At 48.6% G+C, this 16,662-nt stretch overlaps 1 protein-coding gene across 1 annotated transcript; it reads right to left on the bottom strand.

Moving 5' to 3' along the window:
* Positions 1–282: 282 nt before the first annotated feature.
* HAPLN4 (hyaluronan and proteoglycan link protein 4) lies at positions 283–16,393 on the bottom strand. Its single transcript, XM_083720637.1, has 5 exons — positions 15,971–16,393; positions 10,182–10,293; positions 8,627–8,989; positions 4,346–4,648; positions 283–1,459 (listed from the first exon to the last, which is right to left on the bottom strand). The coding sequence occupies exons 2-5, from the start codon at positions 10,291–10,293 to the stop codon at positions 1,110–1,112; spliced, it is 1,128 nt and encodes a 375-aa protein (XP_083576763.1). The 5' UTR covers positions 15,971–16,393; the 3' UTR covers positions 283–1,109.
* Positions 16,394–16,662: the final 269 nt, after the last annotated feature.

The raw sequence follows: 16,662 nt of genomic DNA, 5'->3' as shown, positions 1-16,662 counted from the left end.
AAGCCCCTGACTCACTGAGGGTTTGAGACCCATCAGCTCCCCTCACCTGGTTCAGATGGCCAGTCAAAGTTGTTTCCTGGAATTGTGGCCGTTGTCACACACTGGCAGCTTCTAGGAGTCACAGGTGAGAGCCGAGAACACAGAATTGACATCACCCTGCACAATTTTATTAACAGGTATACAGTGTCGTCCATGTATACAAGGCCTTACGCACAGTAAACGTAAGCAAAAAGGACAATAAATTGTAGAACTGTAGAGTTACAAGGGACCCCATAGAGTCATCTATTCCAACCCCCTATAACAGATAGATAGATTTAAAAAACAAAATGACAGGAGCTGTGCTCCAAGGAGTCTACAGTCTCTCCCAACAAGCCACACATTGATGAACATGCGCTTCCAGTTTTCTAGACGTCAACAGAAACTTGTGGGATTTGGTTGTCTTGGCAAAATGACCTCTGGAGGAGCACGGAGAGCAGAAATGGTAATGGGGTGTGTGGCTTCCCCCCTTTCAGGTTGCAGGATGAAGAGAGAAAAGCTCAGCGCGACTGCAATGCCCTTGAATGCAACGCAATGCTTTCCAATTAACTGTGGCGCTCCCAAATACCATGCATAAAAGAAGAAATATTTGTCTTCATTTTGCAGTTTATAAGGGGGGGGAGCAGATCCCTCGCGACAGGTGGCTGCTGAATCCTCAGTGGCGACAAATCCCTGTGTGCCTCCTCCCTTTGCAAAAGGCAGGGGAGACCCCCCCACACACACCTTGTAAAAGCTATATCTGAAGCGTTAGTATAATAGCAAATTGCAAACAGCCAGGGCTTCTTGGAAAAGAGACTCAAGCAGAGCAGGGGGCGGGCATCATAAGTCATGGTTTGTGAGAAGCTGGGTGCAACTTGGACTCCCAGGCTTTCTGGAAGTCCGCAAAGAATCAACTGAATCTGGAACGGTCCTTCTCTTCTGGTTTTTCGGGACTCTTTGACCAGCAAATGCATCTTTCACAGCAGACTTGTTTCCTTCTCCAGAGGAAGGTCAAGGAAAAACCCTCCCAGTCCCTTGAGGCTGGAAGATGGAGGGAGATGCAAGGATTCGTGTCCGTTCAAAGCCGACCTTGTTTACACCTGCAAAGGTTTCCACTTGCCTGCTCCCTCCTTAGCGGCCGCCTTGGACCCTCCACTGGTGGCGCTTCTGTAGCAATAGACGCCAAAGAGCTTGTATTTCTTGTTGGGGAAGCCCAGGTTGCGGACGCCAGGCTCGCGGCCCCCGCAGCGGGTTCTGGGGTTGACGATGGGGTAGCGGATGCTGCCGTCGCCCACCCAGCCAGCCTCACATTTGTCCAAGAGCTGGATCTTCCAGGCAGCATAGAGCTGGCCGACTTTGGCCACGGCGCCCCCGTTCTTCTTGCACGCCTGGACGGCTTCCGGGAAGCTCAGCTTGCGGTAGGTCTTGAGGAAGTAGACTTTGCCTGGGAGGGAGAAGAGGGGGAGAGGCAATGTGGTGCAGTGGTTAGAGCAGTGATTCCCAAGTTGAGTGGTGTTGGGATGCAAATAGATGCCAGCAGAGGATATATTGATTGGATATTATCCTTCCTTGCGTCTCTGAGTTCACAGAGTGCCATTCCTTTGCATCTTAGAATTACAGTGGTACCTTGGGTTAAGAACTTAATTCGTTCTGGAGGTCCGTTCTGAACCTGTAACTGTTCTTAACCTGAAGCACCACTTTAGCTAATGGGGCCTCCCGCTGCCACAGCCGCCACGCAATTTCTGTTCTCACCCTGAAGCAAAGTTCTTAACCCAAGGTACTATTTCTGGGTTAGCGGAGTCTGTAACCTGAAGCGTCTGTAACCCAAGGTACCACTGTATTTAAGATTACTTAATCCAAATCTACTTAGATCTAGTTTAGTAGATCTAGTAATCTAAATCTATTTAGATTACTTAAAATTAGCCTTTTAGATAAGCAATTCAGGATCATAGAATCACAGAGTTGCAAGGGACCCCAAGCCCTTTAAAGCCCTATGCGGCCTAGGACCCATGTACCTACGGGACTGCCTCTCCTGGTATGCCCTGCAGAGGACCTTAAGGTCCACAAATGACAACACTTTGGAAGTCCCAAGTCGCAAGTTAGATTGGTCTCAACTAGGGCCAGGGCCTTTTCAGTACTGGCCCCGACTTGGTGGAACGCTTTGGCACAAGTGACCAGGGCCCTGCAGGACTTGGCATCTTTCTGCAGGGCCTGCAAGACAGAGCTGTTCCGTCTGGCCTTTGGTTTGGACTCAGTCTGACCCTTATGTTTCCCTCCCCTTATGGTTTTGATCTATGGGCTGCTATTAAAATGCGACTGCAATTTAAATTATATTTTAACCTGTATTTCAAATTGTTTTTTTTGTTTTGTTTTTTACTGGTGTTAGCTGCCCTGAGCCTGGCTCTATCCAGGGAGGGTGGGGCATAAATAATAAATAATTGGACTAGAGGAATAATAATAATAATAATAATAATAATAATAATTATTATTATTATTATTATTATTATTATTATTATTCCTCTAGTCCAATGCAGGAATCTCAGCTAAAGCATCCATGACAGATGGCCATCCAACCTCTGCTTAAAAACCTCCAAGGAAAGGAGAGCCCACAACCTCCTGAGGGAGAACATTTGTTAAAGAGGTGTAACATGGGGATTAGCAGCTAATAAAAGTTTGGGTTCTCTTTTGTTTGGGGCTTCCATCTTGTTCCACCTGGTGGCAGATGGGAGTCCTGTCTTGACAGTTTTCTGCTTTGCTCTGGTATTCCTGGCTGGTGTCCTTGTTTTTTTGTTTTGTCCAAGGGAGACCTCAGATTTCTCCGTTAACACATTTCACAGTCAAACAGCTCTTATGATCAGAAAGTTTTTTCCCATATATTTAGCCGGAATCTCCTTTCTTTTAACTTTAAAGCAGACTGGGTTCTCCTGGTATTTCCCCTTTTTGTCCCCCTTAAAACAATTTACTCACTTGGAATACTTGTCAGAGAGAAACTTGCGTTAGGCAGGCTTAAAATGGTAATTCAGTGACAAAGACATACTTAAGCCTAGCTTAAAATGTAGTCTGGAGCTCAGAATACCTGGAGCAGGTATTCTCACTTTCCTGGCAGAGCAGAAAGAGCTCCATGCAAAGCAGCGGTTTGACTTCACCCCCAGAGGCGCACTCCATTGTGTCTCCAGACGGATGGATGCCAACAGTGAGTGGGAGAAAAACCTTAGTGCCCACCAGTCATAGAGTTGGAAGGGACCCTGAGGGTCATCTGGCCCAACCCCCTGCAAGGCGGGAAGCTTTTGCCCCTTGTGGGGCTCAAACCCACGACCTGAGCTTAAGAGCCTCATGCTCCACCAGCTAAGCTATCAGGGTTTGCTTCCTAGATCCCCTTTCCCCCCTTAAAAATACAAAAGCCAAACACATGTGTGGGATATATCTTGACCATGGGTAGGCAAAGTATGGCCTGGGGGCCGGATCCGGCCCAAGTGCCTTCTCAATCCAGCCCACAGACGGTCTGGGAATCAGCGTGTTTTTACATGAGTAGAATGTGTGCTTTTATTTAAAATGCATCTGGGTTATTTGTGGGGCATAGGAATTTGTTCACCCTCCAAAAAAAAATAGAGTCCAGCCCCCCACAAGGTCTGAAGGACAGTGGACCGGCCCTCTGCTGAAAAAGTTTGCAGACCCCTGATCTTGACTCTTCCAATCTTCCCCACAAAAAAACCCCTCCATTTTTACTCTGCCAAATCCAATGAGAGGAGAATTAAACACCTGCCTTCAGGAAGATGGATGAGGCAGCAAAAGGCAGTCCATTTCCGAGTTGATCCAGGGCTATTTATCCTGCCCCTGATTACACAAATGAAGCCCCCCTCCTGCCAACTCCCCCCCCCAGACCCTCCCAGCAAAGAGTAATTTACGCCTTTGGACAAACCCCCACAAGGCTCATCTATCACGCTGAGCTGAATTACTGCCTCCTTGCCTGGTCCTGTGGGACGTGGAAAAGGCCAGCAATCCGTTAAATGTTGCTCTGAGATTTTTTCGGAGGGATGCGAGGAGGAGCGAGGAAGCCTAGAAGTTTATAAAATGATGCATGGCTCGAAGAAAGCAGACTGGGGAAATGTGTCCGTCCCCCCTCTGTCCTGACACTGGGCAGGAAGAGTCCTTTGACAGTGGGACAAATGATCACGGGGGGGAGTTTTAAGCAGAGGTTGCTTTGGGCACCTAAGCAGGTCCCGCATTGCAGGGGGTTGGGCTAGATGACCTTTGGGGGACCCTCCGACTCTACCATTCTGTGATTCTGCGGTTCTAGAACTTTGGGCAGCCACTGAAAATTTATACACACCGTTCAGATTCGAAGTGAAGCAGAAGGCGTCGTAGCGCTCGTCGTCCTTGTGGCGGTAGCCGTAGTTGCGCACCCCGACGGGGGTCTCCTTCCGTCCGCACTCGTCCCGCGGCTTGGAGATGGGGTACTGCACCGAGCCGTCCTGCAGCCAGCCGGCGTTGCACCAGTCCATGCCCTCCAGCCAGGCTTCGTGGAGCTGGTCATAGGAAGCCAGGATCCCGTCCTGCTCCAGGCAGGCCTGCTGGGCGTCGTGGAAGTTCAGGCTGTAGCGCCCCAGGCGGGGGTGGTAAGGGAAGATCACCCCTAAAGAGAAGCAGGAAAAACAGACCTCGAGAGCAGATCAGGGCCTTCTGGGCATTCTTAGACTCCGGCTCCCATCATCACCCTGGCTGCTTGTTGCAGGAATTTATGTATAGCTTGGGGGGGGGGGTTTGCCCCTCCAGCAGATATCAGGCACATGCAGCCCACTACCAAAACCAGCACCATCACTTTTGTGATTTGTCCCCACAAAACACTTCATCACAGTTTCTTCCTATCTATTCAAAGGGCCTCCGCTGCACAATACCAAATGTAAGAATTCACTGATAAATGTCTCTATGTACTGGCACACTAGGAAAACTTCAGAAATTCTTATAGACATGTGAGCTCAGCTACTCAGCAGCCCCTCTGCCTGAGTGATAATTCCCGGCATCCTGATACCTGGGTAGCCATTCCAGAAATAACAAACCCAGATGAAGACAAAGGGTGTGATTGACTTGGCTGGGAAATGTAAATATGTCGTTTGTTACACTCAATGAGTGTTTAGTGGAGGGCAAGGAGAACCATGGGGCAGGGTCCAGGGTGCTCAGATTACTGCCACCAGACCTCCCCTTTCATGATGTAACCGTGATGTAGTTTGGGGGGTGTAACATGGGGGTGAGCAGCTAATAAAAGTTAGGGGGCTCTTTTGTTCGGGGCTTCCATCTTGTTCCACCTTGTGGCAGGTTGGGAGTCCTGTCACGACAGTTTCAATCAAGATCAAGCCTACTGGCTGCTGTTTTGCTCTGGTATTCCTAGCTGGTGTCCTTGTTTTTTGTCCAAGGGAGCCCTCAGATTTCTCCGTTAACACTGCTGAAGCATGCTGGTTCCTCCTCCCTGATCAATGGAGAGCCATTCCCCACTCTCAGGAGGGAATAGTATTGGCTTACTAAAAGTGCATGTGAAAAGGACCGAGGGGTCTTGGTGGACCACAAGCTGCACATGAGTCCACAGGGTGATGCAGCAGCAAAAAAAGCTAATGCTATTCGAGGCTGCATCAACAGAAGTCTAGTGTCCAGATCAAGGGAAGTAAATAGCAGTACTCTATTCGGCCTTGGCCAGACCACACCTGGAGTCCTCTGTCCAGTTCTGGACACCACAATTGAAAAAGGATGTTGACCAGCTGGAATGCCTCTTCCTTGCGGGAGAATCTGCAGCCGAATTGCAAACACATGATTGCTAGAGAGTCGCAAACAGACGCTTCTCCATTTTGAGCAGGACTATGGACTTCTGCAACGCGGGTGGAACTGTGGGATAAACCGCTGAGCCTAGGACTTGCTGATCAGAAGGTCAGCGGTTCGAATTCCCTCAATGACGGGGTGAGCTCCCGTTGCTCGGTCCCTGCTCCTGCCAACCTAGCAGTACGAAAGCACGTCAAAGTGCAAGTAGATAAATAGGTACCGCTCCGGCAGGAAGGTAAACGGCACTTCCGTGCGCAGCTCTGGTTCACCAGAAGCGGCTTAGTCATGCTGGCCACATGACCCGGAAGCTGTACGCTGGCTCCCTCGGCCAATAAAGTGAGATGAGCGCCGCAACCCCAGAGTCAGCCAAGACTGGACCTAATGGTCAAGGGTCCCTTTACCTTTTTATGGACTTCTGCAACTTTTGAGGATCCTTTCCTGATTTTCATCACTGTATCTGTTGAACGCTGTCAGGCTTTTTGATGAGAGTAAACCTTCTATTTTTCTTGTTTACTGAGAGTGATTGCCTTGTTAAGAGTGTCAGGGGCTGCTTGGATGTAGAGGGAGGGTGGGAGGAACCAGCTGGGGAGCCACCGAGGGCAGAAGGATCCACCTGGGGAGTGGTGGTGAGACAACAATGAGTGATCAGAGGGAGAGGACTGGGAGGGGGAGATGTCGGAAGCTGAAGGGGCAACAGGGCTTAGTGAGCAGGGAGAGTCTGTGGCAAAGAAGTCCAGACTCGGAGGCAGAAGCTGAAGCAGGAGAGGAGGGAGGCCAGGAGGCAGAGATGGTGAAGAGTCACAGGTGTCTCCCCCTCCCTGCTTGTCTCCCAGGACCAGGATAGTGCAGAGGAGAGGTTGGTTTCATGCAGGCACAAGCACCAATTACTTGGGGGTTGGGGACCAGGAGAGGAGGGGCCATAGATGTCTGTGGGGAGGTGGGGATTATCGGCAACTGATTTCCATGGAGTAAGATGAAAGGGAATGAGCTGCTCTGCTCATTACACCTGACACTCTACCAAGTCTGTGGAAACCACATTTTTGCAAGATATTCAGTGATTAACTAATTGAGACCAGTTGCTCCAACCACTTTCGCCTCTGGCTCTTCCCGCTGCTATGGGATGTGGCCCCCAGAAGATCCTCAAGGAGAAAATGCAGCCCTCGGGTTGAAAAGGCACCCCAACCCCACAGGAATGCATGATGAAAGACAGCTAGTAGCCTCTGTTTGCAGCTCCCACCCTTACGGAGAGCATGCAGGGTCCTGTCTCCCCTCAATTTCCTTCTCCTCTTCCCTCCGCCTCCCCTGCTTGAGAGTCTCTGGGGTGCTTTATTGCTGCTTTTATTGACTTTCATTGTCGCTGCAGGTTTCGGTGTCAGAAGCTAATAAAAACCAGGAAGAATGATAGCAGGTGGCGGATTCGTAAAACATCCCAACAAGAGAGAGAATTGGGTTGCTTTTGCTGCCGCGAGGTGGGGTGAATTATAGCATTGAGGGTATTGTAGTATTCCAGCTTTCTTTCTCTCTCTCTCTCTCTCTCTCTCTTGCTCTCACACACTTCCAACTTATTTGGCTATGAAGATCCTGAACAGGAAAGAGATTCTCCTTTTGGAGGGGCTCCCTCCACCCTTTCTGGCTTGAAGGAGGCAAAGGTGGATAGATGAGAATTTCAGAGATGTTCCAGCCTCCCCAGTACCCTGCCTCTGACAGTGGTCAGCCGGAGGCCTCTAGGAAATCGATAAGGAGGAGGGGTAAAGGCAACAGCTGCTCCCCTCACCCCGCCACACCCTCCAAGGAGGTGGACTGCCTCAGACAAGGAGGATCCATTCTTATCTCCTGTGAGAGTGCAAGAAGAGTCAGCCTAGATAGCTCATTTGGTTAGAGGATGGTGTTGATAATGCCAAGGGGGTTGGACTAGATGAGCCTCATGGTCCCCTCCGAATCTACAGTTTTGTGGTTCTGAGTCTTGCTGGATCAGGCTGCTACATCATAGAAGAGGCATTCCCTGGCCATGCTGATATAGGACAGAATGATACCAACTTAGGAGAGGCATTCCCACATCACTTTCACACAAATATAAGATGGCTTACTAGCAGTACCTGTGGAAAGGATCTGGGGGTCATGAGCTGAACATGAGCCAACAGGGTGATGCAGCAGCAAAAACAGCTAATGCTGTTCGACAGAAGTCTAGTGTCCAGATCAAGGGAAGTAAAAGTACCACTCTATTCTGCCCTGGTCAGACCACACCTGGAGTCCTGTGTCCAATTCTGGGCACCACAATTTAAGAAGGATGTTGACAAGATGGAAGGTGGGCCGAGGAGGGCGAACAAGATGATCAAGGGTCTGGAAACCAAGCCTTGGTTGAAGAAGCTAGAGAAGAGAAGACTAAGAGGAGATATGAGAGCCATCTTCCAATATCTGAAGGATTGTCACACGAAAGAGGGAACGAGCTTGTTTTCTCCTGCTCTGGACTCGAAGCAATGACTTCAAGTTCCAAGAAAGGAGATTCTGGCTCAACATCAGGAGGAACTTTCTGATGTTAAGAGCTGTTTGGCAGTGGAACGGTTTCCCTTGGGAGGTTGTGGCCTCTCCTTCCTTGGAGGTTTTTAAGCAGAGGTTGGACTGTCATCTGTCAGGGATGCTTTAGCTGAAATTCCTGAATTCCAGGGGGTTGGACTAGATGACCCCCAGGGTCCCTTCCAGCTCAACAATCTAGGATTCTATTATCTCCCACTAGTTTCCTCCTACAGGGGGTTGTGGAGACCTGGCCGGTGGGCCCCACCCCAACCCGCCCGTCTCCCCTCACCTTCCAAGTCCAGGTTCACCATCCCAGCATCGTCCTCCAGCTCATTGGTCACCTCGCATTCGTAGCGCCCGTAGTCTTGGAGGGTCACATTCCGGATGATGAGGGAGGCGTCCCCAGAGCCGTCCTCCTGCAGCGCCGTGCGGCCCCTGTAGCTCCCGAAAGCCCTGCGCTCCACGCCCATCGCCACAAAGACGTCCTCAAAGGACATGGGCTCCACCAGTTTGGTCCACTTCAGGCGGATCTCGTCAGGGTCGTGGGCCGAGACATCGTAGTGGAAGCGGCAGGGCAGGATGATGGTGCCACCCCGGTGGGTGACCACTTTGCCCGGTGCTGTCTGCACCACGACGGCACCACTGTCGTCCTCTGCAGCAGAAAAGAGAAGGGTTTTGTTGGGGTTTTGTTTTAAGCATCCCAGGTTTCGAACCCAGGACAGGTGGATGCAAATTGGGGCTGTGAGCTGTGTCATACTGAAACTGGGTTAATATGTGGGGATTTTAAATAGATTTGGGATCTCTCCCCCCCCCCTTCTTAAGAAAAAGCAGTACTGAATAAATAAAAATTATAATGCACTTAACCATTTACAAATCAACTGCTTGTTTTTAGAATTTCTGCCCCAGTTTTCTGCAGGTTAGTCAAACACATCGTGCAATGAAATAATACATGGTAGTGACAACAGATGTTTTAAAAACAGCAAGTCATAGAATCATAGAATTGTAGAGATGGAAGGAACCCCCAAGGGGAACTGCAGATGAACAGAATGGGAATACCTTGTTTCTCGAACCTAATCTGTTCCGGAAGTTCGTTCAAGTTCCGAAAACGTTTGAAAACCAAGGCACTGCTTCCGATTGGCTGCAGGAGCTTCCTGCCCTCAAGTGGAAGCCGCATTGGACGTTCATGCTTCCAGGTTTTTGGCATACGGGAGCCAAAACATACGAGTACCAAGGCGTTTGAGAACCAAGGTACGACTGTACTCCACAAGCCCCATGATTGGCAGGCGAAATTAAAAGTCTGGGTTAAAATCATAGGATCGTCAAGTTGGAAGGGACCCTGAGGATCATCTAGTCCAACCCCCTGCAATGCAGGAATATGCAGCTGTCCCAAAAGGGGATCGAACCTGCAACCTTGGCATTATCAGCACCACAATCTACCCAACTGAGCTATCTAAGGTTAGTTGATCCAGGTTAGGGATGGGCAAATATGTCAATTTATGGAGCCACGCCCCCTCTCTCCAGGCCACGCCCCCTCTCATAGACCACACCCCTCTCCCCCAGGCCAAGCTGGCCGAACTGGACTGAGCCCTGAAAAGCCCAGAGAGATCACTATCCCCTTCAACTCTATGTCTAGCATAGGGTAACCTCCTTCACTGCTTTACAAACAAGGAAGTTTGTGTGGAGCCTTCGTGGGCACCAGAGAAAGACCTCAAGGGCACCCCTGTGCCCCCAGGCACCACCTTGCCAACTGCTGAACCGGGGTTAACTGTACAAGGCCAAAGTGTTTTGGCGCCTATTGCATGAATCTGCCGGGCAGCTCAGCGAATCACGTATGTGCCACGCACCTGAGACATGCACGACTTTCTTCCGTCCTTTCTGAGGAGCCGCGAGCCGGAAGCAGAGGATCAAGACGGCAAGGTGGAGGCAGGTGCCGGTCACAGCCCTCGCAGGGAGCATCTGGAGAAGAAGGAAGAGGCAGATGATGGGCAAGGAGCCTGGGCTTGTAGAACCAACTCTGGAGTCCGCAAACAAGGCGGCTGAGCTTTAGGCTGGAACACTGGCGGACCTCCATTTGTGGGGGCCCTGAAGCCTGAACTGTCATGGGGACCCCTTGGCAAAGTGGTCTTCTTCAGTGGGGTTGCTCCAAGACAGATCAGCGCAATTTTGTGAAAATTTCCTCCTCCAAAAACTAGGTGCGTCTTGTAGTCTGGTGCGTCTTATAGAGCGAAAAATACGGTAATATTGCTGGACTGGATGATCTCAAAGTCACTGGTGTTCAAACAAAGTTCCTATGCTTTATAGTTTTCAAGTTAGGGATGAAAATTAGGGAAACATTATATACACGCATCATAGTCCCAAAACTCTTAAGCAATGTGGACTAAAGTTGCTTTGGGGGGGGGGGGGGCTTTGGGATTAGGAGCCCTGAAGTTTCATAGCAGATCCACCCCTGGGCTGGCAAGAGACAGCCGGAGAATAAAAGAGTCTGCCAGGGGTCTATCTAGTCTGGGGGTTGGACTGGATGACCCTTGAGGTTCCTTCCAACTCTATGGCTCCCAGGGTTGGACACTAGGTAAGGCAAGCCCCACCCCCCGTCAGCCCTTTATTCAGAGGCACATGACCTGCAACCTTACTCATTTGCAGAGTCCCTCCTTGCATGCGGGATGTCCAAAGTCCAGTCTACAGCATCTCCCAGGGAGCCGCTGCCCATTAGCATAGATATATAACACAGAAAGATTGGAAATCTAAATATAATATAAGCAGTTTTACAGACATTTGTTCCTTTTCACTAGATGCTCTTGTTATTTTTATCAAATGTCACCTTTCATGGCTGTAAGTTTTTAAAATTGCTTTTAACGTTGCCGCAACCCACCCTGGGACCCTAGGGAGGTTTTCTTAAAATTATTATTATACAGTAACATTTATTCAAAAGGGACAATACAGCTTTGTCCACGGCCATAATATCACAAAATGACCACTCCAATCCTCAATCCCACATCACTGTCATGTGGGTTTGCTGAATGCCCTCTACTACCAAAGTGGTTTGCTAGACACTGTATATTTAACTTTTATATTTAACTGTATATTTAACAACTTTTTAAAATAATTAGGTCAATAACGTCCTTAGGAGGACAACCAAATTTAAGCACAAATTCGACCCACAGCTGTGAGGCATTCGCAAGCTTTTTTGCGGAGAAAGTCCTGTTGCTCCGCCGTGACCTCCCTGCCAATTTAGATACAGTGACTGAACTGGAGGCCCCTCGACTGACTTCAGGTCCGGTGTTGGACCATTTCGATCGGATACTCCCTACTGATGTGGATAGATTCCTCCAAGTTGGTAGGCCCACCACCTGCCTCCTTGATCCGTGCCCATCTTGGCTGATTAGGGAGTGTCCGGATGTTGTGCGGACCCCCCTGGTTGAAATTATCAATTTGTCCCTTGACACGGGGACATTCCCAGGGGAATTGAAGGAAGCAGTAGTGTGTCCACTTAAAGAAAACTTCATTAGATCCCATAGACCTATCCAATTACCGCCCAGTTTCAAATCTTCCATACCTGGGTAAGGTAATTGAGAGAGCGGTTGCTGAACAGCTTGGTAGGTTTCTGGAGGAAACATTGGCATTAGATCCATTTCAGTCCGGTTTCCGTCCTGGTTTTGGGACGGAGACGGCTCTGGCTGCCCTAACAGATGATCTCCATAGACAACTGGATCGAGGCGGGTCAGGACTGCTGATCCTTTTAGATTTGTCAGCAGCCTTTGACATGGTCGATCATGATCTTCTGGACCACCGCCTTGCAGACGTGGGGATACAGGGCATAGCCCGTAACTGGTTGTGCTCTTTTATCTCTGGTCGGAGACAGAGGGTGGCACTAGGGAGGGAAATGTCGTTGCGCCACTCCTTGGTGTGTGGAGTGCCGCAGGGCGCAATTCTCTCCCCGATGCTTTTTAACATCTTTATGCGCCCCCTTGCCCAGATTATCCGGAGCTTTGGGCTGGGCTGTCACCAATATGCTGATGACACTCAGCTCTATCTGCTGATGGATGGCCACACCGACTCGGCCCCAAACACACTGACCAGATGCTTGGAAGCTGTGGCTGGATGGTTTTGTGGGAGCCGATTGAAACTAAATCTTTCGAAGACAGAGGTCCTATGGCTAGGTCGGGATGGCATGGGGATGAGGGACCAACTCCCTTCTCTTGCGGGGGCCCAATTAGTGCCATTGCCTTCCGTTAAGAGTTTGGGTGTAATCCTTGACGCCTCCCTTTCCATGGAGGCGCAGGTTACAGCAACAGCCAAGGCGACATTTTTCCACCTTCGCCGCATCAAGCAGTTGGTCCCTTCCCTTTCCCACCCCGACCTGGCCACAGTGATCCATGCGACGGTCATCTCCAGGCTTGACTACTGTAATTCGCTCTATGCGGGGCTGCCCTTGAAGCTGTCCCAGAAACTCCAGCGGGTGCAGAATGCTGCAGCGAGGCTCCTCACGGGGTCAGATTTAAGGTGCTGCTTTTGACCTTTAAAGCCCTTCATGGCCTAGGACCCTCGTACCTCCGGGACCGCCTCTCCCGGTATGCCCCACGGAGAGCCTCAAGGTCCATAAATAACAACACCCTAGTGGTCCCGGGCCCTAAGGAAGTCAGATTGGCTTCGACCAGAGCCAGGGCCTTTTCAACTCTGGCTCCGGCCTGGTGGAACGCTCTGCCTCATGAGACCAGGGACCTGCAGAATCTGATCTCTTTCCGCAGGGCCTGTAAGACAGAGTTGTTCCGCCTGGCCTTTGGCTTGGAGCCAATTTGATTCCCTCCCTCCCTCCCTCTCTCTCTCTTTTCCCCCCTTTCTTTTCCTTCTCCTCCTGCGATGAGGCTACATTTTAATATTTTAATGTTCCATTATTTTAATGTTGTATTTTATTTTTGTTTTTAAGTTGTAACCATTCATCTTGTTTTTATTATTGCTTGTAAGCCGCTCTGAGCCCGGCCTTGGCTGGGGAGGGCGGGGTATAAATAAAAAAATATTATTATTATTATTATTATTATTATTATTATTATTATTATATGTGTGTGTGTGTATTAACATATCAGTTCCAACAATCATTTAACATAACTTCTTATCTTATACAGTATTTTAGACTTCCGTCAACCACTTCTGAAGGTTTTCCATTCTTTATCACTTGTTCTGCATTTCTTAATTTCTCTACAGTGGTACCTCGGGTTAGGTACTTAATTCATTCCGGAGGTCCGTACTTAACCTGAAACTGTTCTTAACCTGAAGCACCACTTTAGCTAATGGGGCCTCCTGCTGCTGCCGCGCCACTGGAGCACGATTTCTGTTCTCATCCTGAAGCAAAGTTCTTAACCTGAAGCACTATTTCTGGGTTAGCGGAGTGTGTAACCTGAAGCGTATGTAACCTGAAGCGTATGTAACCCGAGGTACCACTGTATTACATTTACTTGTCCTTAACTAATAATTCTTTTCAAAGTCTTCCTTGGAATATTTCACAAAGCCCTCCTTACAGAACTTCTTGCAGTCCTACTAGCGTAATCTGTTTGTCACAATTGCTTTTCAAATAGTTCAAATATTTACTCCAGTCCTCTAAGAATCTCTGGTCCCGCAGGTTTAGAATCCTTCCTGTTAATTTATCTAATTCTGCATAGTCCATTAATTTCATTTGCCATTCGTCTTCTGTCGGCAATTCTTCTTGCTTCCATTTTTGTGCCAATAATATTCTTGCTGCTGTTGCTGCATATAAAAACAAGTTATAACCCTGTCTGCTAATATCCTCCGGTTTGCTAGACATTTTCAGTCAACCTTCACAGACACCTATAGATCATAGAATCATAGAATTGTAGAGTTGGAAGTACCCTGAGGGTCATGCAGGAATATGTTGCTGTCCCATGTGCAGGTTGAACCTGGAACATTGGTGTTATCAGCACCACGCTCTAGCCAACTAAGCTATCCCCCCAGGTGGGTGGGAATAAATTTAATAGAATAATAGAACTGGAAGGGACCACAAGGGTCATCCAGTCTGACCCCTGGCAATGCAGGAATCTTTTGCCCAACATGGGGCTTGAACCCGCGAACCTGAGATGAAGAGTCTCTTGCTCTACCAACTGGGCTATCCTCTGCTCAGCAGAAAAGGTCCTGTGGTTTCTTGGCGATGTAAACACTTCAGTGACTCTTAATGTTGCCATTTGCTTTGGCAGCCAAAAAGATCAGAAAGAAGACAATATAGCCATGAACTGTACGGGAGATGCACAGATCTAAATAGAGACCATTCTTTGTGGCGCGACACCCCTTTTGCTTGTATTTATTTTTGATTGAGATTTGTCTGGCCAACGGCTAGCATAATAAAGTTAGTTGGATTGGATTGGATTGAGCTATCCATCATGGGCAGAATAATAATAATAACAACAACAACAACAACAACAACAACAACAACAACAACAACAACAACAACAACAACAACAACAATACTAAGCGAGACTGGCCTGATTAAGTATAAGCCACCTTCCAGCGTCACTGTTTAAAGCCAGAACAATGAGGACTGAGACCTTGACTTCATTTTTAAAAGGTACAGTCCCCGGCATCTCCAGGCGAGACAGATATATATATCTAAATCTGTCTAAGGCTATAAAACAACTTCCTGAATCCTTTGGAGTTAGACTGCAGGTAAGCAGCAGGGGGCCTCAGGGGGTGGAGTTTGCTTGTTAAAGACCCAGGTTGCAGATGATACTGAAGTCTCTGGCAGCCAGGCAAGACTTTGCTCAAGAGACAGAATTAATTCTGTCCTGCCCAACCCATATAAAGAAACATACTTTCCTCACAAGGACGCAAAGCACAAGGGATTTTCAAAATTCTCCTGACCTCCTGTTGTGGCCAAGAAATTATTATTATTATTATTATTATTATTATTATTATTATTATTATTTGTCCCTTTAGAAGCTGGGTCAGGAAGGAAGATTTCAAACCCTGATCTCTTTGTTCCCTTCGAGATGTGGCAAAAACAGTCTTTTAAAAAGGCCATTTTCAGAACTAAGCCCCCCCCCCCGCCCCCATTCAGCCAGGGATACACTTTCCTTTCCACTACAGTACATCCGATAGAACACCTTGCAGAAATAAAGCAAACAAAAATCATTTAAAAAGTGGTACCCAACTCAGCCAGGAGAAAGGATGCCCTATCTATGAACATCTCTGAGCATCCCACAGAGCCCTCCTAAAATGCTTCAGCCCACTTAAAATTTGGCGAGAGAAGAGTCTTATTTTAAACAAACAAACAAGCAGTTTTCTAAATTAAGTGCCCCCCACTTCTAGGATTTAAGTGGTCACCTTCTGCATTGTGGGGGTGATCTCTCTCCTCCCCTGCATCTATCCGACACAAACCCCTTTTTTGCAAAGATGTGGCTAGTCTTCCTCCTACAGAGCTCTGCATCCCTGCAAAAAAGTGGTACCCAACTCAGCCAGTAAAATGATTCTCTCTCTCTTTCTGCATCCTGCAGCAAAACCCCAAATGAGCCAGCACTGCATTTCATCAAGGTGAAATGTGGGGCAGGTGGGGGACGGACGGACCCGGGGATGGTACTTGATTTTAAAAATAAAAAGGACAACCCTGCAGGAAAAAAAAAAGAGGACTCACTGTTTCTCCTTGAGAAGAGGGACGTCCCAGGGCAAAAAGAGAGAAATCTCAGAAGCTCAGCCGAAGTTGAGATGGAGATGATGCAGGAGAAGGGGGGGGGCGCAGAGAGAGAAAGAGGATTCCCGCCCCACCCACCCCGAGTGCCTTGAGTTCCCCCCCACCTTTCAACCTTCTTCCTTGTCCTCTATTTCCCAAGCCCAGTTCATCAGCATACTGCTGACGGTATTGCAGGCTCCTCGGTTTTGTCAAATCTTAGTCAGCAGACTTCTATGGGGGAGAAAAGGAGAGGAAGGAGGAGAGAGGGAGGGAGAGAAGTTTTGCAGAAGGACAACTGCACTAGGGGACAGCCTGCAATGAGGGCAGAAGAAAGGAGGGTTTGGGATAAAAATGGGGTGGGGAGCGAGGAGGGAGAGAGAGAAATGTTTTAAAGGGGAACCTGCAAACCTATTGGGTGCTTTTTTCCAAAGCAAAGCTGGAGGACTCCAGCCAAGTACACAAGCATAACGCCACAGCACAGCACACCAGTGCCAATTTGGGGGATTTTCCCAGTGTGTTCTTTTTCTGCTGCTTCCTCTTTTTTTGGTATTTTTTTAATTTTATAATGTAAAACAGAGGAAACAGTCATAACTAGGTGGGGGGGGGTTGAGTAGGAACTCGGGGAAACTGAGTTCCCTTACCTTTAAAAAAAAAAA

The sequence above is a fragment of the Podarcis gaigeae genome, assembly GCF_964106915.1.
Source record: "Podarcis gaigeae genome assembly, chromosome: 18".
NCBI lineage: Eukaryota > Metazoa > Chordata > Lepidosauria > Squamata > Lacertidae > Podarcis > Podarcis gaigeae.
Note: the sequence above shows the minus strand (reverse complement) of the source record. Positions and strands in the feature narration are given on the sequence as shown.